The 24,042-nt window shown below is 40.6% G+C and overlaps 1 protein-coding gene across 2 annotated transcripts in view; it reads right to left on the reverse strand.

The window, feature by feature from the left end:
- Positions 1–21,717: 21,717 nt before the first annotated feature.
- The window catches only part of ATP6V1H (ATPase H+ transporting V1 subunit H), a 99,578-nt gene continuing 97,253 nt past the window's right edge, over positions 21,718–24,042 (reverse strand). For both annotated transcript variants that reach the window (XM_064384182.1, XM_064384181.1), the window contains one exon: positions 21,718–22,060. In XM_064384182.1, the coding sequence (XP_064240252.1) occupies positions 22,000–22,060 (61 nt within the window). In that variant the 3' untranslated portion in view covers positions 21,718–21,999. The remainder of the gene's footprint in view (positions 22,061–24,042) is intronic.

Raw genomic sequence — 24,042 nt, forward strand, 5'->3', positions numbered from 1 at the left:
ACTGATACACAAGGCAATTCCCATAACAGTTAATGCTTTGGGGCTGCCGCACAGATCCTTTACAGGGTGGAGATTGATTACATTCTGACTTGACTTTAAATGGTGGCCTTGCCACTGGGGACTCGCTACCCCTTACCTCCCTTGGCTGTTGTTTCTTCATCTGTAAAGTGAGGCTAACGCCTGAATGACAGCATTCCTGCAGGGCGATGGGCCAGTGCGAGTAGAGTGCTCCTCATGGTAGCAAACACAGAAGAATTCAAGACATTTTAAGTGCTATGTTTGTTCTTTCAGTGATGTTAGCAAGATTAACATTTTCATAACCTCTAGTGATCAGTAGCAGGGCCAGTGGGCATGATGTCTCCTGACTGTAATTCCAGCACTTTGGGAGATCGAGGTAGGCAAAACGCTTGAGCTCAGGAGTTCGAGACCAGCCTGGGCAGCATAAGGAGACCCCCCATCTCTTAAAAAAAAAAAAAAAAAAAAAAAAATAGAAGGGCCAGGACAGATCCAGAAGAACATTCTAAAACAGCCATGCAAGGAGTATTTACCAAACTGCACTTTGTACAGGACTTCAATAAATACTTTGGTGAATACATTAAACATGGTCTCCATTCCCATGATGCTTACAATCTATTGTGGAGAACGTTAGATAGGTAGATACATAGATAAGAACGGGATTGGTTCAGTCGAGGAATCCTACTGAAATATGTATGTAAATTAATACTATTTTTCCAGAAACTATTCGTATATTAATTTGCTTCATCAAATTCCTTGTTCTCTGAAGTGAGTGCCCTTAATGACCTTTCAGTCTGATTCCAGATTTTTCAGTCACTTTTAGTAATTATTAAAAAAACCTGGTCAACATGTTGATCTCATAATTAAAATTACTCTTTTGGTACAAGTTTCAGTTAGACAGGAGAAGTGGTAAGAGTTAGTGATCTCCTGCACGGCCTCATGACCATAGTTAACAATAATACATTGTATATTTCAAAATTGCTAAAGCAGTAGATCTTAAATGTTGTCAGAACAAAGGAAATAAGCATGGAAGTGATGGATATGTTAATTTGTTTGATTTAATCTCTCCACAGTGTATAACCATATCAAAACAGCACTGTGTATGCCATAAATATATAGTTATCATTTGTCAATTAAAAACAGTAAACAAGGCCGGGTGTGGTGGTTCACGCCTGTAATCCCAACACTTTGGGAGGCCAAGGTGGGCGGATCACCTGAGGTCAGCAGTTGGAGACCAGCCTGGCCAACATGGCGAAACCCTGTCTCTACTACAAATACGAAAATTAGCCAGGCAAGGTGGCAAACACCTGTAATCCCAGCTACTCAGGAGGCTGAAGGAGGAGAATGGCTTGAACCCAGATGGTGAATGTTGCAGTGAGCTGAGATAGTGCCACTGCACTCCAGCCTGGGCAACAGAATGAGCCTTCTTCTCAAAAAAAAAAAAAGGTCCTGGTCAATAATCTTTCATTTCCCTTAATTCATGGCTTTTCCACACCATCAGTTCTCCTGGGGAACCATGGCCTGGGGAGCGTGCACGTGGGCATTGCTTCCGAAGCAGCTAATCACTCCAGGTGGAGTTAGGCATGAGCTCTTGGGCGGTGCCTTGGACCTTTGGAGCATGGCTTTTTTGGTGACAGATGCTGCTAGTGTTATGATCCTTGGCCTGGTGTGGACCAGACCCAGAACCTTAAATAACGAAATTCCCAAGGAACTGTTTTCTCATTCTTACCTTTAGTAAAAATATTAAAGCTGTTATTGTCTGAGAGGTAGGTGAGGTGGAGATCTACTGGGACAAAAATGAGACAGGGAGAGCAAGAGAGGCAGGGAGTGTAAACTGAATTGATGCTGAGACTTCTGAGCTAACAGGAACACTCATCTCCTTACTATTAGCAAGGGCATGCAGAGCAGGGCCCTGGCACAGCTTCCTGCAACAATTTATATGAGTCACCCTGACTCCCTCTTAGGCGGCCCCACAGCTCTGTGTGATTATAGGCAGCATGGTCTCAGCAGTAGTCTCTTGACAAACGTGAAATATGTGTCAAAACCTGATTTTTAAAAATTAATGTGTAATTATACATATTTATGGGGTACATACATAGCAAGTTTCAATACAAATACATGTAAAATGATCAAATCAGGGTCATTAATGTATCCAGCACCTCATTTACCATTTATTTGTGTTGGGAACATTCAAAATCCTCTCATCTAGCTGTTTCAAAATACATAATAAATTACTGTTAACTATAGTCACCCTGCAGTGCTATAGAATATGAGAATGTATTTCTCCTATCTAGCTGTAATTTTGCATCCTTTAACCAATCCCTTCCTGTCCATCATCTACCCTCCCCTCCCCAGCCTCTGGGAACCACTGTTCTACTCTCTAGTTCTATGAGCTCAACTTTTGAAGCTTCGGCATGTAAGTGAGAACATGTGGTATTTACCGGTGCCTTGCTCACTTCTCTTAACATAGTATCCTCCAGCCTCATCCCTGTTTCTGAGAAACACAAGATTTTATTTTTATGGCTGATTAATATTCCATTGCATACATATAAATACCTGTTTTAGTTTAATTTTCCTTTTCAATTTTTTTTATTTTTAATTTTTATGGGTACATAGTAGGTGTATATATTTATGGAGTACATGAGATATTTCAGTACAGGCAAACAATGCCTAATAACTACATCAGGGTAAATGAGGTATCCATTACCTCAAGTATTTAACATTTCTTTGTATTACAAATATTTCAGTTATACTATTTTAGTTACTATAAAGTATAATAAGTTATTGTTGACTGTAGTCACCCAGTTGTGCTATCAAATACTAGACCTTATCCATTCTACTTGTTATTTTGTGCCCATTAACCATCCCACTTCTCCCCCAACACCCCTCACAACTACCCTTCCCAGCCTCTATCTATTCAACCTTTTTGTCTGTTTTTTAATCGAATCATTAGATGTTTTCCTAATGAGTTGTTTGAGCTCCTTATATATTCTGTTATTAATCCTTTGTCAGATGGATAGTTTGCAAATATTTTCTCACACTTTGTGGGTTGTCTCTTCACTTCGTTGATCATTTCCTTTGCTGCGCAGAAACTTTTTAATTGATTGTGATCCCATTTATCCATTTTGCTTTGGTTGCCTACGCTTGTAGGGTATTATTACTCAAGAAATTTTGCCCAGATCAATGTCCTGGAGAGTTTCTCCAGAGTTGTCTTGGGGTAATTTCATAGTTTGAGGTCTTAGATTTAAGTTTTTAGTCCACTTTGATCTGGTTTTTTACATGATGAGAAATAGGGGTCTAGTTTTATTCTTCTGCATATAGATATCCAGCTTTCCCAGCACCATTTATTGAAGAGACTGTCCTTTCACCAATGTATGTTCTTGGCACCTTTGTCAAAAATGAGTTCACTGTAGACATATAGATTTATTTTCGGGTTCTCCATTCTGTTCCATTGGTCTATGCATGTGTTTTTATGCCAGCACCATGTTGTTTGGGTTACTATAGCTCTACAGTATTTATTTAAAGTTATCTAATTTAAAGTTAGATAATGTGATTCCTCCAGTTTTGTTTTTTCTCAGATATCTTTGGCTATTCTTGGTCTTTTTTGATTCCATATAAATTTTAGAATTATTTTTTCTATTTCTGAGAAGAATGAAAGTCATTGGTATTTTGGTAGGGATACCATTGAATCTGTAGATTGTGCGGGGTAGCATGGACATTTTAACACTATGATTCTTCCAATCCATGAACATGGGATATCTTTTCATTGTTTTTGTGTCCTCTTCAATTTCTTTCATCAATGTTTTATGGCTTTCATTGTAGATATCATTCACTTATTTGGTTAAGTTTATTCCTAGGTATCTTATTTTATTTGAAGCTATTGTAAATGGGATTACTGTCTTGATTTGGTTTTCAGATTGTTTGCTGTTGGCACATAGAAATGCAACTGATTTTTTTAGATGAGAACATGTACTGGAAAAAAGAAAAAGAAATGCTACTGATTTTCGTATATTGATTTTGTATCCTACAACTTTACTGAATTTGTTTATCAATTCTAATAGGTTTCTTGTGGAGTCTTTAGGCTTTTTTCAAATATAAGATCATATCATCTGCAAATAAGGGTAATTTGACTTCTTCTTTTCCAATTTGTATGTCTTTATTTCTTTCTCTTGTCTGACTGCTTTAGATAGGCCTTCTAGTACTATGTTGAGTAACAGCAGTGAAAGTGGGCCTCCTTGTCTTCTTCCAAATCTTAAAGGAAAGTCTTTCAGTTTTTCCCCATTCAGTATGACATTAACTGTGTGTCTGTCAAATATGGCTTTTATTATGTTGAGATATGTTCCTTTTAAACTCAGTTTTTTTAAGGGTGTTTATAATGAAGGGATGTTGAGTTTTATCAAATGCTTTTTCAGCATCAATTGAAATGATTATATGGTTTTTGTCCTTCATCCTTTTAATACAATGTATTGCATCAATTGATTTGTGTATGTTAAACCATTTCTGCATTCCTGGGATAAATTCCACATGGTCATTATGAATGATCTTTTAATGTTCTGTTGGTTCAGTCTGCTAGGATTTTGTTGAGGATTTTTATATCAATATTCACTAGGAATATTAGCCTGTAATTCCTTTTCTGTTTTGTTTTGTTTTGTTATTTGTTTTTTGTTGTTGTTTTTGTTTTTTGAATGTCTTTGTCTGGTTTTGTTATCAATGTAATACTGGCCTCAGAGAGTGAGTTTAGAGGCATTCTCTCCCCCTCTGTTTTTTGGAATAGTTTGAGTAGAATTGGTATTAGTCCTTCTTTAAATGTTTGGTAAAATTTGGCAGTGAAGCCATCAGGTCCCAGGCCTTTCTTTGCTGGGAGACTTTTTATTATAGCTCCAATCTCATTACTTGTTATTGGTCTGTTCAGGTTTTGAATTTCTTGTTGATTCAATCTTGAAGATTATTTGTGTCTAGGAGTTTATCCATTTTTCCAGGTTTTCCAGTTTATTGGCATATAGTTGCTCATACTCGTTTCTAATGATCCTTTGAATTTCTGTGGCATCCATTATAATGTCTCATTTTTCATATCCGATTTTATTTATTTGATTCTTCTCTCCTTTCTTAGTCTGCCTAAAGGTTTGTCAATTTTGTTTATCTTTTCAAAAAACCAACTTTTCATTTTATTCATCTTTTGGGTTTATTTCATTTCAATTTCATTTATTTCTATTCTGATCTTTATTATTTCCTTTCTTATGCTAATTTGGGGTTCAATTTGCTCCTGCTTTTCTAGTTCTTTAAGATGCATTGTTAGGTTGTTTAAGTTTTTCTGCTTTCTGTTGTAGGCACTTATTGCTATAAAATTTCCTCTTAGTACTGCTTTTGCTGTATCCCATAGGTTTTGGTATATCGTGTTTCCATTTTCATATGTTTAAGAACTTTTTCAATTTCCTTCTTAATTTCTTTATTGATCCTTCAGTCATTCAGGAGCATATTGTTAAATTTCAATGTGTTTGTGTAGTTTTCCAAGTTTCTTTTTTTACGGTTTCTACTTTTATTCCATTGCAGTCAGAGAAGATACTTGATATAAAGTTCCGTTTTTTTAAGACTTGTTTTGTGGCCTGACATGTGGTCTAGCATTGAGAATGGTCCATATGCTCAGTAAAATAATGTGTATTCTGCAGTTATTAGAGGAAATGTTCTGTAAAGATCTATTAGGTCCATTTGGTCTATAGTGCAGATGAAGAAACAGCATCTGATGTATTTTCATCTGCACTATAGACCAAATGGACCTAATATTGCATATTAAGAAGCTGATGTTTCTTTGTCGATTTTCTCTATAGACAATCTGTCTAATGCTGAAAGTGAGGTGTTGAAGTCTCCAGCTATTATTGTACCAAGATCTATCTCTCTCTTCATCTCTAATAATATTCACCTCCATCTGCCATACTCTCCTTCCCCAGGTTGTGCTCACAGTGGTGCAAAACAAGTATTTCAGAATGGAATCCAGGCCAGTGAAGTGGAGATCGTCCTCGAGGAAGCCATCAGAGTCGTACCTGCCAAGGACAATATATGTCCTCTTTGCTAAAAGGATATTGAGAGCCCAGTCCAGTGAAACGTTTAACATTGATGGGTTATATTCCCCTACCACTGAGTAGCTTCCCAGAAAGCTGGGAATTGATTTTCCTCAGTATAAGTGCACTTTGTAAAATACTTCAAAATTTCAGACCAGTATTTTAAAAAACAAAGCCTCCAGCCTGGGGACACACAGCCCCTGCCCGGCAGGGGCATTCAGGGAGCACCCTTCTTGGGGCCGCCTGTTGGTGACAGGCTTAGGAAAAGCAGGCAGCGCCTGTGTATTCTGCTTCTAGGACACCAGCATCAGCTTCTGACTGTGCTCATGAGGGAACTCAGTCTTCCAAGGCCCGGGACGAGTGCAGCCATCCTCAGGGTGAGCTGATGTGCTGGACCCATGCCCACCCATTGCAGGGCTCCCCTTCCAGAGCCCTTTCCTCCTGCACACCCACACTTCACTCTCCTAACCCCTGGCTCCCCCAGAAGCCATCCTGACAGAGAAACCGAGGAGCAAGTACTTTAGCGGAGCCCAACAGACCCAAGCCGGCAGACTCACACTGAAAATCTCATGGGATTTCTCGCCCGAGATGAGTACAGAGCGTACTGAGTGATTATAAGCATCACTGCAGAATAGCGATTTCCTCTGACTTGCTGCCAGCATAGCCTTGTTGGGGAGTTCATTAGCATTCCCTTTAAGTAAGGATTATTTTGGTACTGCTTTTTTTTTTCTTTTTTTTTTTGAGACGGAGTCTCGCTCTGACACCAGGCTGGGGTGCAGTGGCGCTATCTCGGCTCACTGCAACAACCGCCTCCCGATTCAAATGACTTCCGCCTCACCCTCCTGAGAAGCTGGGACTACAGGTGCGTGCTACTGTGCCTGGCTAATTTTTGTATTTTTTTTAGTAGAGACAGAGTTTAACCATTTTGGCCAGGATGGTCTCTATCTCTTGACCTTGTGATCCACCTGCCTCGACCTCCCAAAGTGCTGGGAGTACAGGTGTGAGCCACCGCACCTGGCCATTTTGGTGCTTTTCTTACATTGGCAAAGGTGTACATCACAATTCAGGCCTTCCTTCCTTCCAGTCCTCCAGGGTCTCTGGGAAGTCGCGCTTTGCACTATCCCAGAGTCAGAGGGGCTTCTGGATCCAGCTCTGCTGCCTTGGGCTTCTTTGCCAGTGGAACCCTGCTACCTTCAGGTACCTCTGCTCCTCCACCTGCTTCAGGGAAGGTGGTGCTTGGCCAGATCCTGACTTATACGGTTTGAATGTGTGTCCCTCTGAAATCTCATGTTGAAATGTGATCCCCAATGTTGGAGGTGGGCCCAGTGGGAGGTGTCTGGTTGGGGGAGTGGGTCCCTCATGAATGAGTTGGTGCTAACCTCTTGGTAACAAGTGAGCTCGTGCTCTATTAGTTACCGCAGGAGCTGACTGTTAGAAGGAGCCTGGCACCTCCTCCTCTCCCTCTTGCTCACTGTCTTGCCATGTGACACACCTGCTCCCCGTTCGCCTTCCACCAGGAGTAAAAGCTTTCTGAGGCCTCACCAAAAGCTGAGCAGATGCTGGTGCCTGCAGAACTTGCCTGTACAGCCTGCAGAACTCAGAGCCAAATAAAACTCTTCTCTTTATAAATTACCCAGCCTTAGATATTCCTTTACGGTAACACAAAACGGACAAATCCACCAACTGTAAAAGCAGGCAAGGCCACCCTGTTTAACCTCACTGCCCTGCCATTAACCATGCACTGTTTTCAACCCATGAGAAGCAAGTGGGTGGCTGTAGGCACCTGTAGATGAAAGACACTGAGAGAGCTGAGGCCTGCTGTATGGGCCAGAGGGGAGTCGGCTGAGCGTGCAGTCACAGGGCTGTGGGCCCAGCTGAGAGTCCAGAGACTGACATACCTGAGCTTCTTGTAGGGGACTCAGTTATTGTCTATAAGTTCATTTCAGTCACGTTTCCTACTGCTTGCACCAAAAGTATCTTAAAGGATACACTTATGTAAGACTTAGAGGGTTAGGCCTCATCATGCATCACTAAATACTCTGCACAGCAAAGCTATTGTAACAAACTCAAAATTCCAATTCTGTTTACTGTAGCCTTCCCAATAAGGAATTGTACAATAAAAAGTTAGATGAATCATAGAACTGAAGTTCTAACCTGAATGTTTGAGTTCCTTTCATCTATTTATATGTTCATGGTCTGGTCAGTATTTTAATCAACCACTTGGATAAGGACGTAAACGTTATAGTTATTAAATGCAATGCAGATTGGCCAGGTGCAGTGACTCACGCCTGTAACCCCAGTGCTTTGGGAGGCTGTGGAAGGAGGACAGCCTGAAACCAGGAGTTTGACCAGCCTGGGCAATACAGCAAGACCTCATTTCTACAACAAAATTTTTAAAAAATAGCCAGGCATGGTGGCACGCACCTGTAATCCTAGCTACTCAGAAAGCTGAGGCAGGAGGATTGGGTGAGCCCAGGAGTTTGAAACTGCAGTGAGCTCTAATTGTGCCACTGTACTCCAGCCTTGGCAACAGAGCAAGACCATGTCTCAAAAGGGAAATAAAATAAAATAAATGGGCAAGTGGCCAAAGCTGAGAGACATGGCTAATAAACCAATCATAGATTAAGGATTTGAAAATATGAATAGAATTTATTTGTATATTATAATAATAATTTTCCATGAGCAAATGTGATTTATTCTACTACTGTAAAGCTATCTTAGTATTGGGAAATTCACAGACTAATTTGAAGGTCACCTTAGGAGATTACATCACTAAGTCAAATATGAACATCTACGGGATGATTTCAATAGCTGCCACAAGGGAATGGAGAGAATTCAACATCTGTCACTGATGGGGAGAAAACTCAAAATAGACCAGGAGCAGGTATATCCCTCCTTCACATAAATATCGCAGATCGACAGCCATATCTTGCATAAGACTGAAACCCCACGGGCATCACCCTTAAAATTAAGCCCCAGTGAAGATGGCCCACTAAGCAGCAATGTCCTGTGAATTCAGACCAATACGATAACTAATAAGGAGCATTTTAAGTGCTTGTTATTTATGTACAGTGTTCTTTAAACTTCACAACTCTATGACACAGGTACTGTCATTTTTCTATTTTACAGGCAACAAAGCTGAAGCCTAAACAAATCTCATAATATCGAATTCACAGTATAAGGCAAAGCGTACTGAGCCTAGATCTCTCTGTTACTGACATAAAACTGAAGTGAATTGCATTCCTATCGGAAAGGAAATTAAAACTGTCATTACTTATGGAATACGTAATTATATGCCCAGAAAAAAAAGACTAAAAACTGTTAAAGTTAATAATAATATGGTAAAGTGACTAGATACAGGATAACTATTTACTGCTAATTATAAATAATGTTCCTATATGCTAGCAATAGTGGTTAGAAAATATCATGGAAACTCCTTTTACAACAACAACAAAATTAAAATACAAGTAGAAATTGCTTTAACAACAATTTATGGAATTTATATGTTGAAACTCCAATAACTTCAGACACATTGACTAAAGGGAGAGACATTCAGTTTTTGGGAATGGGAAAAGTTAGTACTGTAAAAGTCTTCCCAAATTAATGTACAGATTAAAATAAATCACATCAAAATCTCAACGGAATCTTTTAAGACCTGAAAAAAATGATTTGAATCTCATCTTGGAAAAGGAACTGACAAAAAATAATTCTAAAAAGGGTTAAGGGTAAAACAGTTTTCAGAGCTGGGCCTACCAGATCTTCCGAGGAATCATAAAACATCAGCAATGAGGCCAGATGGACCCAGGCAGAGGCGCACGGGAGCTCTTCTTCCTCTTCTTGCTACTTTCCTGTATGTGTGAAATTACATCAAAATAAAGTGTGACATTGTATTAAAATCAATATGGCCACCTACAGCACCTGAGTCTATTACACCAGGAGTTCCCAACCCCCCGGCCACGGACCGTGGCCTGTTAGGAACCAGGCTGCCCCGCAGGAGGCGGGCAGTGAGTGAGCAAAGCTTCATCTGTATTTACAACCACTTCCCATTGCTCACGTGACTGCCTGAGCCTCGCCTCCTGTCAGCTCAGGCATTAGATTCTCACAGGATCGTGAACCCTATTGTGAACTGTGTATGTGAGGGGTCATGTGGCATGCTTGCTCCTTATGAGAACCTAATGCCTGATGATCTGTCACTGTCTCCCATCAGCCCCAGATGAGACCATCTAGTTGCAGGAAAACAAGCTCAGGGCTCCCACTGATTCTACATTATGGTGATCTGTATAATTATTTTATTATTTATTACAATATAATCATAATAGAAATAAAGTACACAATAAGTGTAATGTGCTTGAATCATCCTGAAACCATCCCTTCCTGGCCAGTCCATGGAAAATCTGTCTTCCAGGAAACCAGTCCCTGCTGCCAAAAAGGTTGGGGACTGCTATATTACACCACAGAGACTTATATTTTTGAATGGATCTCAATTCCAAGTCCCTGGAAGAGAGTCCACTGGGGCCCGATCACCTCTGGGGATGGTGGCAGGCCCTGGGAGGCCAAGGTTCCTGTCTCAGTTGGGGAGGGCTCCTGGAGAGAGAAACCTGGGAGTCCATTCCCGCATTCATTCGACCAGGCAAGGCTGATTGGAAACTCGCTAGGATAAAGCACTGTATTCAGGAGTTAGGTCAGAAAGTCCACCTTTGAATCAGGCTAAGAAGACTGGAGGCCAAGTTCATCTTCACAATCACCGACATGTCTCTGAAGCACTGAGGTCTCAGTAGCAATAAAACAGAACTGTGACAGATGATGCAAGGGAAGGATGAGTGACCGGACAGATGGACGGGCAGATGGTTCTGTAAACAGAAAGGTGGATTGATAAGGAATAAACCCACCTGGACGGCCAGGAAGGATTTGGATCTCTTTCTCCTCTGACCTTGCATAGTTCACGCTCCTTCATAGCTGTCCCGACTCTTCCATTTGCAAGTAACAGAAATGTTTTTTCCCAGACAAGCTTGTCTCTTCTTTCATCATGCAAGCTTCACCGCAGCACCTCCTCTGCCAGTGGGAATTAACTCCAAACAAAAGGCACTCCCCGTGTATCTTTCAGCAGGCCACCCGAGACAATGGTCAGCATCTCCTGTTTGCTGCCTGTGGGTCAGGCGCTGACCCAGATCCAGCCAGCAGGGCCAGTGCAAAGAGTCACAGAGCAACCCGGGTGACATCGCCATGCAAAGCCCAGCCAAGCCCACATCTTCAAGGGCAATGAAGAGCATGGCTGCCCCCCAGAGGGCTGGCCCTCAGAGGGTCAAGTCCGGTGCACACAGATGTTGTGTTGTATGATGGTTTTGCAGCAACCAGCCAACTCAAAACCTTACTTGGGCGATCGTTTCTCCAAACATTTCAGGAGGCAGGTCATGGCCATACAGTCTGATTGACATCCTATGACACACATTTGCCTCACCTCCTTATGCCAAAATAAGGCATATTCAGTTTTATCTCCACTAAATGGCTCTCTAGCTATACCTTGTAATTTCAGTTTATTGTTTAGTGTTTGCTGTAGATAATATGCAGCCTTAACCTAAAATGTGACCTAAAATGTTTAGCATTGAAATAGAAACATTTTAAATGACAAAGACAGAAACATTGAAATAGAAACATTTTAAATGACAAAGATAAACAATTATTGTTTTAGAAGAAACATTTTTTTAAAGCAGACTCTTAAGTTTTATCCTTGTTCTATATTCCAAAGATAGAATTTGGCTCAAATACTGAAAATTACAAGAAAGTGATGCTGGTTCAAAATGAGAAATATTCTAACCGGACAGGTTGCCTGTCACTGGCATCAATCAAATAGAAGCAGGATATTCACCTGCTACATGAAATAATCATATTAAATTACATGTAATGGTTATAATTTGTTTGTAATCTTCAACTCATATTAATTTTAATTCTCACAACTGTAGATGCTAAGCATTGTTAGAATGAATGACCTTTATAATCTTTTCAACTGTGAGTCCATATACTCTGATACATCTGCCCCTTCTTATTCCCAAATTTAATCTATGCTTATTCTAATATGGACCTTATACATCAACAGTGATTAAAAATACCACCTTTGGGGCTGGGCACGGTGACTCACACCTGTAATTCCAGCACTTTGGGAGGCCGAGGCGAATGGATCACCTGAGATCAGGAGTTCGAGACCAGCCTGGACAACATGGCAAAACCCCATCTCTACTAGAAATACAAAAATTAGCTGGGCATGGTGGTGGGCACTTGAAATCCCAGCTACTCAAGAGGCCGAGCCGGGATAATCACTTGAACCTGGGAGATAGAGGTTGCACTCAGCCGAGGTCACGCCACTGCACTCCAGGCTGGGTAGAAAGAGCAAAACTCCATCTCAAAAACAAAAACAGCAAAGAAAAAATACCACATTTGGGACTTCAGTATAAATATGATGAACTAAACACACGTACTCATTTCTGCTTCCTTTGCAACCTCACTTGAAAGGCTAGAAGGGATTTAAAAAAAGGTGAGTGGGAGGGGGATGAACAAAAGGAAGTGAAAGGAATAAGCCCATGAGGACAAAGAAAACAAAGAGATGACAGCAAATGCTGTCAGGAACACTTTGGTAGCAGGAGAGTTGGTGGACAAATGATAACTTAGGTTTCTAATTGTCCACTCTATTAGCAGCCCGCAAAGAGGTGAGGGTTTGGGAGTGGTGACAGAAATAAGTCACGTAGCATGCCAGAAAATAGCCCCTCCACAAATCTGAGACCTAGAAGCAATGGGTTTCCTGGAGGTGGCCATGCTGAAACACTTAAAATTCTGGATGGGTAAGGGCAGGAGTCCCGGATCCTTGCCTGTTACTGTAGCTATTGTTATTTGTGGACTTAAAGTCTACTTCCTTGCTACTCTTATTTTCTTTTCTTTTTTTTTTGAGACTGAGTCTCATTCTGTTACCCAGGCTGGAGTGCAGTGGCATGATCTTGGCTGACTGCAACCTCCACTCCCAGGTTCAAGCAATTCTCCTGCCTCAGCCTCCCGAGTAGCTGGGATTACAGGCACGTGCCACCACATCTGGCTAAATTTTGTATTTTTAGGAGAGATGGGGTTTCACCATATTGGCCAGGCCGGTCTCGAACTCCTGACCTCAGGTGACCCACCCGCCTCGGTCTCCCACAGTGCTGGGATTACAGACATGAGCCACCGCACCCAGCCTCCTCGCTACTCATTTTCTATGTGTTTTCTCTCTCCCATGTTCTTCTCCTGCACTCTTTTTGGGTAATCAAGTATTTTTTATATTCAATTTTATCTCCACCAATGGCTCTTTAGCTAGCTACATACCTTGTAATTTCAGTTTGTTGTTTCAGTGGTTGCTCTAGGGAATTAAACAAGTATCCTTAACTCATCAGTCTACCTCATATCTAATGTGAGATATCATCTCATATCTAATGTGAGATATCACTTCAAAGCTAATGTAAGAACCTTACAGGAAAAGTTCATTTCCTCCCCATGCAATCTTTGTGCTATCGTTTCAAATATTTTATTTCTACATGTTACAAACATTATTACTTGGTGTTCTTTGAAGACTGGTTCTTTCAACCAACTTCCTAGATATATTTTTTTCTTCCTCTGTAAAAGGGAAAAGACATGGGCCTACACAGTGCTGAAAGGTAAAAGTGTCTCTGGCTGATATTCATTCAATCAGGGAGGTGTTTCTTCCACTTTTATCCTATTTTTGGAAGAGTAATCAACACTTTTTTTTAAGAACTAAAAGAGAAGGGAACTTGTGTCAGATTTGCATACAATGGTGAAGGAATTTAAAATTATTTATAGCTTCTTCTTTCCAACTGACTTTTTCATTGGAAATTTGTTCAGAAAGTTAAAGAAGGCACATCTCTTAACCAGAACAGAACATTTTGTACAGAAAAACAAGAGAGAAATTTCAAACTAAAAAGAGATTTCATCACAAGGTTCATATTTGGGAAGTAACTTTGCCACCTACCAACTTTGAGTGGTTTCAAATTTAGTCCAAAATATTCTTATTTACAAAGAATGAGAACAAAGAACTTTTAAAGTAATTTTCAGATAAATCTTGGGTCTATGGTTTCCAAGATTTAAGAGCTAGACATTAGAAATTATTTAAATTTTAATTATATGAAAATTAACCCAAATTACTCTGATACAGCAAAATAAAAACAAGCACATTTTAACTGGAGACATTCTGTAAATTTAATATCTGTGCTTGGCTAGAACAATGGGTGGGGATGAGCTGCGTCTGCCAACGGGAGGTGCATCTTTTTAAAACATGCATCCTTTTAAAAATTCCATGCAACAAAACCCAATATAAGAGTTTTGTAAGAAAACAACATGTAATTAATTTGGTTCTCCCTTTAATATCTGTATGCTTCTCAAAATCTGAAAGTCAGAAGTTTTTTTAAAAATTACTATGCAGAGAGATCTAAGATAGACAAATAGGAACAGCTCTGGAGTGCAGCGAGGGATCACCACATTTCCAAATGAGTTTTTACTGCCCACAGACCAGGAGATTCCCAGGCTGAAAAGTGCCACAAGTTTCCAGACGACTGTTTCAGCTGGCACTGCGGGTCTCCACACAAAAACTTGCACAAATCTGGGTGGTCATTTCAACAGGTGCCCAGAACACCTGGGATACAGAATCACCCATTCAACTGAAAAAAAGGGGGCTGAAACAGGGAGCCAGGTGATCTGGCTCAGCGGGTCCCACCCCCCACAAAGACCAGCAATCTGAAACACTCTGGACTGAGAGTTTCACAGCAAGTGCAGCTGGACCTGGGACAGTCCAGCTTGGTAGGGGGAAGGGTGTCTGCCATTACCGAGGCAGTTCTAACAGGAAGTTCACACAGCAGCTGGGCAGAGCCCACAGCAGCTCAGTAATGCCTCTGCTGGCAGACTGTGGCTAGACTACCACTTTGCTGGGCAGGGCATCTCTGAAAAAAGGCAACAGCATGTCAGGAACTTATAAATAAAGCCCCACCTTCCCAGGACAGAGCACCTGGGGAAAAAGGTGTGTATGAGTTCTGCTGCAGCAGGCTTAAACATACCTGCCCAGAAGCTCTGAACAGAACAACGGAGCTCCCAGCTCAGCACTTGAGCTCCTACAAAGGACACACTGTTTCCTCAAGCAGCTCCCCGACCCCCGTATATCCAAAGAGACACCTCATAAAGGAGCACTCAGGCTGACATCTGGCAGGTACCCTTCTGGGACAAAGATAACAGTAGAAGAAACCAGCAGCAATCCTTACTGTTCTGCAGTCCCCATGGGTGATCCCCAGGTGAGCAGTGTCTGGAGAGGACCTCCAGCAGTCCTACAGCAGAGGGGCCTGGTGGTTAGAAGGAAAACTAAAAAATGGAAAGAAATAATTTCAGCATGAACAAAAAGGATGTCCACTCAGAGACCCCATTCAAAAGTCACCAATGTCAAAGACCACAGGTAGATAAATCCACAAAGATGAGAAGAAACCAGTGCAAAAAGGATGAAAACACCAAAAACCAGAATACCTCTCCTCCTCCAAATGATCACAACCCCTCACCAGCAAGGGAACAAAGTGGATGGAGAATGAGTCTGATGAATTGACAGAAACAGGCTTCAGAAGGTGAGTAATAACAAACTTCTCTGAGTTAAAAGAACATGTTCTAAACCAATGCAAAGAAACTAAGAACCTTGAAAAAAGGTTAGATGAAATGCTAACAAGAATAAACAGCTTACAGAAGAATATAAATGGCCTGATGGAGCTGAAAAACACAACAGGAGAACTCCACGAAGCATACAGAAGCTTCAACAGCCAAATTGACCAAGCAGAAGAAAGGATATCAGAGGTGGAAGGCCAACTCAATGAAATAAAATGAGAAGGCAAGATTAGAGAAAAAAGAGTGAAAAGAAATGAACAAAGCCTCCAAGAACTATGGGATTATGTGAAAAGACCTAATCTATGTTTGATAGGTGCACCTGAATGTGACAGAGAATGAATCCAAGCTGGAAAACACTCCTCAGGATATCATCCAGTAGAACTTCCCCAACCTAGCAAGGCAGGCCAATATTTAAGTCCAGGAAATACAGAGAACACCACAAAGATATTCCTCAAGAAGAGCAACCCCAAGGCACATAATTGTCAGATTCACCAGAGTTTAAATGAAGGAAAAAATGCTAACGGCATCCAGAGAGAAAAGTCAGGTTACCCACAAAGGGAAGCCCATCAGACTCACAGTGGATCTCTCCACAGAAACCCTACAAGCCAGAAGAAAGTGGGGGCCAATATTCACCATCCTTAAAGAAAAGAACTTTCAACCCAGAATTTCATATCCAGCCAAACTACGTTTCATAAGCGAAGGAGAAATAAAATCCTTTATGAACAAGCAATTGCTGAGAGATTTGTCACCACCAGATCTGCCTTACAAGAGCTCCTGAAAGAAGCACTAAACATAGAAAGGAACAACCAGTACCAGCCACTCCAAAAACATACCAAATGGTAAAGACCATCGACACAATGAAGAAACTGTGTCAACTAACAGGCAAAACAACCAGCCAGCATCAAAATGGCAGGATCAAATTCACACATAACAATATTAACCCTAAATATAAATGGGCTAAATGCCCCAATCAAAAGACACAGACTGGCAAATTGAACAAAAAGTCAAAACCCATCAGTGTGCTGTATTCAGGAAACCCATCTCACATGCAAGGACACACATAAGCTCAAAATAAAGGGATGGAGGAAGATTTACCAAGAAAATAGCAAAAAAAAAAAGCAGGAGTTGCAATCCTAGTCTCTGATAAAATAGACTAGGATTTTTATAAACCAACAAAGATCAAAAGAGACAAAGAAGGACATTACATAATGGTAAAAGGATCAATGCAACAAGAAGAGCTAACGATCCTAAATATACATGCACCCAATACAGGAGCACCCAGATACATAAGGCAAGTTCTTAAAGACTTACAAAGAGACCTAGACTCCCACACAATAATAGTGGGAGACTTCAACACACCATTGTCAATATTAGACAGATCAATGAGACAGAAAATTAACAAGGATATCCAGGACTTGAACTCAGACCTGGACCAAGCAAACCTAATAGACATCTACAGAAATCTCCACCCCAAATCCACAGAATATACATTCTTCTCAGTGCTACATCACACCTACTCTAAAATTGACCACATAATTGGAAGTAAATCACTCCTCAGCAAATGCAAAAGAACAGAAATCATAACAAACAGTCTCTCAGACCACGGTGCAATCAAATTAGAACTCAGGATTAAGAAACCAACTCAGAACTGCACAACTTCGTGGAAACTGAACAACTGGCTCTTGAACGTTGACTGGATAAACAATGAAATGAAGGCAGAAATAAAGATGTTCTTTGAAACCAACAAGAACAATTACACAATGTACCAGAATCTCTGGGACACATTTAAAGCAGTGTCTAGAGGAAAATTTATAGCAATAAATACCCACATGAGAAGCGAGGAAAGATGTAAAATTGACACCCTATCATAAAAATTGAAAGAGCTAGAGGAGCAAGATCAAAAAAACTCAAAAGCTACCAGAAGACAAGAAATAACTAAGATCAGAGCAGAACTGAAGGAGATAGAGACACAAAAAAACCTTCAAAAAATCAATAAATCCAGGAGCTGGTTTTTTGAAAAGATCAACAAAATAGACAGGCTGCTAGCCAGATTAATAAAAAAGAAAAGAGAGAAGAATCAAATAGATGCAATGAAAAATGATAAAGGGGGTATCACCACAGATTCCACAGAAATACAGACTACCATCAGAGATTACTACACAGAACTCTCTGCACATAAACCAGTAAACCTAGAAGAAACGGATAAATTCCTGGACACTTACACGCTCCTAAGCCTAAACCAGGAAGAAGTTGAAACCTTGAACAGACCAATAACAAGGGCTGAAGTTGAGGTAGCAATTAATAACATAACAACCAAAAAAAGCCCAGGTCCAGATGGGTTCACAGCCGAATTCTACCAGACATACAAAGAGGAGCTGGTACCACTCCTTCTGAAACTATTCCAAACAATCCAAAAAGAGGGAATCCTTCCCAAATCATTTTATGAGACCCATTCAAAAGTGGGCGAAGGATATGAACAGATACTTTACAAAAGAAGACATATATGAGGCCAACAAACATAGGAAAAAATGCTCCTCATCACTGGTCATTAAAGAAATGCAAATCAAATCCACATTGAGATACCATCTCACGCCAGTGAGAATGGCGTTCATTAAAAAATCTGGAGACAGATGCTGGAGAGGATGTGGAGAAATAGGAACACTTTTACACTGTTGGTGGGAGTGTAAATTAGTTCAACAATTGTGGAAGACAGTGTGGCGATTCCTCAAGGACCTAGAAACAGAAATACCATTTGACCCAGCAATCCCATTACTGAGTATATATCCAAAGGATTATAAATTGTTCTATTATAAAGACACATGCACACATATGTTCATTGCAGCACTGTTTACAGTAGCAAAGACCTGGAACCAACCCAAATGTCCATCAATGATAGACTGGACAAGGAAAATGTGGCACATATACCATGGAATACTATGCAGCCATCAAAAACGATGAGTTCCTGTCCTTTGTAGGGACATGGATGAATCTGGAAACCACCATTCTCAGGAAACTGACACAAGAAGAGAAAATCAAACAACACATGTTCTCACTCATAGGCAGGTGTTGAACAATGAGAACACATGGCCACAGGGAGAGGAGCATCACACAGTGGGGTTTGTTGGAGGGGACTAGGGAACGGACAGTGGGGGTAGGGAGGTTGGGGAGGGATAACATGGGGAGAAATGCCAGATGTAGGTGACAGGGGGATGGAGGCAGCAAACCACATTGCCATGTATGTACCTATGCAACAATCCTGCATGATCTGTACATGTACAAATACAACAAATATATATATATATATAATTACTATGTATACCTGCTCAGATTGGATATTTTAGCAATTGGTTTGGTTTCTGTTAAATTTTGTATAACCTATTATGAGGTCAACAAAAATTCCAATGAAACAACACAACTCTAGGCTAAGTTCTTTTTCTCGGTGTGTTTTGACTTTCAGTGAAATTATTCCTGACAAATTGACAACAGACCTCGGAGGGTCAACAAGACACAACAGGATTTGAAGCTAGAAAGGGGAGAAATTGCCTCCTATTGGAGGAGGCATACAACACTTAACTCAGTGTTGTATGTATCATTGACATGAGCTATATCCAAAAGCTTAGAAAGCCCCTCATACACTGGGTTGCAAAAAAGAGACATGTAGGTAACAGACCCGAACCCAGTTGAAGAGCATGGATTTTAAAAACTCAACTGACAAAAAAACGGGGGGTGGGGGTGGAGACTGAGCACAAAAAGAAATGTACCCCGCCAGCATCCCGACTGCCACACACAAGTCCTAAGACTGCTAGTCTCAAGGTTTAGCCCCTGTGGCAGCCTCACATGGTCACCAGTGTCACCCACAGTTCTGTGATCCGTAACAGTTCTACTCCATTAACTGTGGCTGGCCTGAAATGTCCAGTCCTGGTCTTGCTTAGGTGAGGACTTAAGAGACCAAGGAAAATGTAAACACAAGTACAGAGAAAATAAAACTCAACAATCCTATCATACTGATCACATTGTGTAAACTGTGCTTATACGGGTGTAATGACACATTTTGTAATAACTGGGCTCTTTGTTTAGGTTGTTTTAAGGATGCTTAAAAATACTTAACAGTCGGGGCATGGTGGCTCACGCCTGTAATCCTAGCACTTTGGGAGGCCAAGGCGGGTGGATCACAAGGTCAAGAGATCAAGACCACCCTGGCCAACATGGTGAAACCCTGTTGGTCTCTACTAAAAAATACAAAAATTAGCTGGGCATAGTGGCACGCGCCTGTAGTCCCAAGTACTCAGGAGGCTGAGGCAGGAGAATCGCCTGAACCCGGGAGGCGGAGGTTGCAGTGAGCTGAGATCGTGCCACTGCACTGCAGCCTGGGTGACAAGAGAAAACTGTCTCAAAAAAAAAAAAAATGCTTAACAGTATTTTTACTACCTATATCCCTAGGTAAGAGTTACCTGTATTAGATTTATAAGCAATTTCTAAAATTTGGTTTGTTGTAAGTCTACTCCATTAGGGGTTTGCGGTTTAATTGAACATGTAGGTGGTATTACAGTTTAAGGAGGGCTTAAACATTGAGTATTAATCAAAGCATCGATAGGGAAAAATGAGTGACTGTTTTCATAATTGTTATACGCTCTATAAGCTGAGTGTAAAGGTTTAAGGAGGAACAAAGGTGCCTTGAGGTAGTTAATATATAAGATAATCAAAGCGTGATTACATGGGAGTATTACTTCTCATGTATAAAAGCATTTCTTAGGAACTAAAGCTCTAATAATTTCCACAAGAATGTCTGTCACTGATTTCTACTTTAGAACTATAGGGTTGTGCAAAATGAAACTTAAATCGGAAACTATGACACCAAACCATCAATGCATTCTTAGGAAATTCGGAAGATGGCTGTGTCTGTGGTTACTAGGACTTCTAGAAATTGAATACCTTAAAATCCTAATAATTTTACAGAGCGTTAATATATCAACATGAAAACTGATCTTTTGCTAATGTAGGATCTGTAATTATTATGAGAAAAGCTCTATTTAATGATTTTCCGTGTTTCCAAAAGTAAAAAGAACTATGTATAAGCAATTTTTAAAATTTTAAACTTTTAGTAAAAGAAAAAACTGGTTTCACCAGACTACCTCTATTCTGGCAAATATGAATCCCTTTAAGGAAAATCATTCGAGTCATATGAACCACAGACTAATTTATCAATCATTTTAACTAACTTCTCCCACAGGATTTCTATGTTGAAAATGAAACAATCTTTGATTCTTAAACGGGAGATGGATTCTATGAGTGTCATTCCATAGGAGAAAAAATTTACTAGAATAAATGTTTTATTAGCCTTACCACATTTACTCAATATTCATAGAACTGCTAGAAATAAGAAGGGAAAATAACATGAAAATGAATGAAAAATGAGAGATCAGCTGATGGGGTTAAAAAACAAAAGTCTCACAGGGAGCCTGCATGCCTCGTATGTCCCGCTAAAGGGCTGTGGTTCTAGAAATAAAAGGGAAGAGAATAAAATATGTATTGGCAATGCTTAAACCAAAATGTATTAAGACGAAACAAACTTAAGGCACTAAAAACCAAGGATAAAAGTATTGAAAATAAACGAATCTAATAATAAAACTTTTCACTGAACTGCAAAAGCAAATCTTTTGAACCATAGTGTCATGTTAAAAACTAAGATTTTAAAGCTCTGCTACCACTAAGTAATAGTGGCAGAGTGTGTGTGTGTAGACAGAGATGATATATAGATGAACAGAGGGACAGATGATAGAGACATGATGATATATAGATAGATGAACAGAATAATGGATGAGAGAGACATAGATTGATAGATTGATAGATTTCAAAACATTTATTTGCCATTCACTACTTCGCAACAATTCTCCCAATTTGGTTTGAAAAGACACAACAGGTGACTGACTTTTGTTCAAAGTCCAAGTAAAAAGAGACGCCATGTTTGGAGTGAGAATCCTTTAATAACTATTTTTATTTCCAGAGAACAATAAATACAGAAATTGTAAGCAGTATATGTAACAGTAATATTTTCCTTAGATACAGAATCACCTACTTTTATACAACTTAACAGGCAAACACTTTTTTGTTTGTTTGCGGGAAATTAGCACTGGGGAAAGCCACGTAACAGAGGAAATTACAAGCAAAATCAAACTATTCACTCGTGACTCTAAACACCGGTGCTCCCACTCCTGGTGCTGCACGGAGGCGGAGGTGAGGGCAAGGCCAAAGGGCAGGTTCAGCTTCGGGCGGCAGCGGTCTGCGGCTGCTCAGATTGGAGCTGCTTGCCAAGGTATTCCCTAAAAAGAATGAAATAAGGAGGATTAGAATTTCAATAGCAACGAATCACTTCCAAAATTGAAACACACTATGTACTGTCATATATACTTAAACGTTTAAAATTTTTAAATCCTGAAAAATTTAAATTTCGAAAGTGCTTGTATTGTATGAATTCTACTTCATGTATCATACACAAACAAGTCATGACAAAAAGTCATTCTTGTACTTTTATTAATAACTTATAAAGCTATTTGCAATTACCCAAACAGGTGATTACAAGAAGTATAATTCCTTCCTGGGGAAAAGGCTACTTTCGTGTTCAAATAAAGGTCTTGTTTACTGTTACTGCCACTTCTGCAATCTAAGAAGTTCAAAATCACCTCAACTACTGTTCATTTGGAATGAATGACCTCATAAATGAAAAACAAATGTCCTGCTGTTAGAGAATGCGCATATCTACACCCTGGGATGACACAAGAGCACGTGAAAATAAATCACTGGAAGCAGCATCGGGATTCCCCACACCGACAGGAGCTACCGGTCTGCATCAGCACGGTCTAACACCTGCATAGAGACTGACAGGCCAGAGCCACAGAACATCCCAGGAGCGGAGTAGCAGCACTCACTCCACAGATCAGGCAACTGGGGCTCAGAGCAGTAGTCCCCAGTCCCTTTAGATCACCTCCTTCAGAAAATAAGTGTGTGCCCACAGTATGTGCATGCTCAGCTCTGAAGTACACACAGGCACCACTGTGAATTCCAGGACAGAAAACAATCTTGTCCCTATTTTCCTGTGAAGCACTTGCCCAAACTTCTGTTTTACAACCAATTAGGAAGAAGAAAGAGACTTAAAAAAAAAACTAAAAGTTTTCCTCTTCTAAAAAGAAAAAAAAGGCATGAGTTTTGGAATAGAGACGTGGGTTTACGTCCCAGCTCCATCACCTCCCGGATATTCCCGGGGACTTTAGGAGGCACTGAGTGTGGACGCCCTGGTGGGGATGCAAGCGGCAGGCACATTGTCAATGCCATCCAACCACCTTTGGGGGCCACCACCGTCCACAGGTAAATGTGACTCCGCCTGTCTCCACAGAGTTCCAGAAGAAGGCAGGCATTTCACCTGCCCTGCTCTCCCCCTGCTACTACAAAGCAGCAAAGATTTTACGACAGAAGCACCGGGAATGAGGAGAGGAGGAAAGGTCACGCAGTAGTGGAGGAGCAGGGAGGAGGAACTGGTGGCCCAGCACATGTAAAGTGTCACCCCCCGCCCCCGCGAAGGCTGTTCACTTTCAAATACCGTGAGATTGAATGAAGCCTCCCAAGACATGAAAATGGGTTGTGATCTTTTCCATCCTTCTAGGAAAGTTCCCTATAACTGACTCATTAATGTTGGATGTCACATTAAGGTGTTTAATATTCTTGTGCCACCAGGAACAAGAATATGTGCTGACATAATTTAGACAATGGGCTCTTATTTCCAACCAGGAGTTAAGTAAATAGTCATGTCTATTTCATGCAAAGGCTGAAAGGGAAGCCGTCCGATTAACTTTGTTAGACAGGAAACAAGAATATACAGTCACTATTAATGCTGCTATTCTGAGAATGCCTGCAACTTGGGGGCACTGGTGGTCACACAGTTTGTTTGGGTGGCAGGGTGGGGGTGGGGAGTAACAATATTTATGGCAAATTTCCAGATTTTATAAATATATTTTTTCCTACATATATCTGAGAAATTAAGCCTGAAGTTAGATATGCTTCATTTTAAGGAGGTCTTGAAATATTTCAATTTTAGACTATTTAGTGTGGAGCCTTAGAAAACATTTTAAAAGTATACTCAAAGACACTGTGCCACTCTTCAATTACAGTAAGATGTGGTTCTCTCCCTAAAGGACTGAGGTCAAGGACCAAGTTCTAAATGTCAGTTTCCAAAACGACTAGTAAGAGTGCTCGGCCTCCAGGAGCTCAGGCAGGGAACTGTAAGTCACCACCAAAGGGTCCTGTGCAG

This window comes from Aotus nancymaae, unplaced genomic scaffold (assembly GCF_030222135.1).
Source record: "Aotus nancymaae isolate 86718 unplaced genomic scaffold, 86718_ANA_hifiasm-v0.15.2.pri h1tg000036l, whole genome shotgun sequence".
Taxonomy (NCBI): domain Eukaryota; kingdom Metazoa; phylum Chordata; class Mammalia; order Primates; family Aotidae; genus Aotus; species Aotus nancymaae.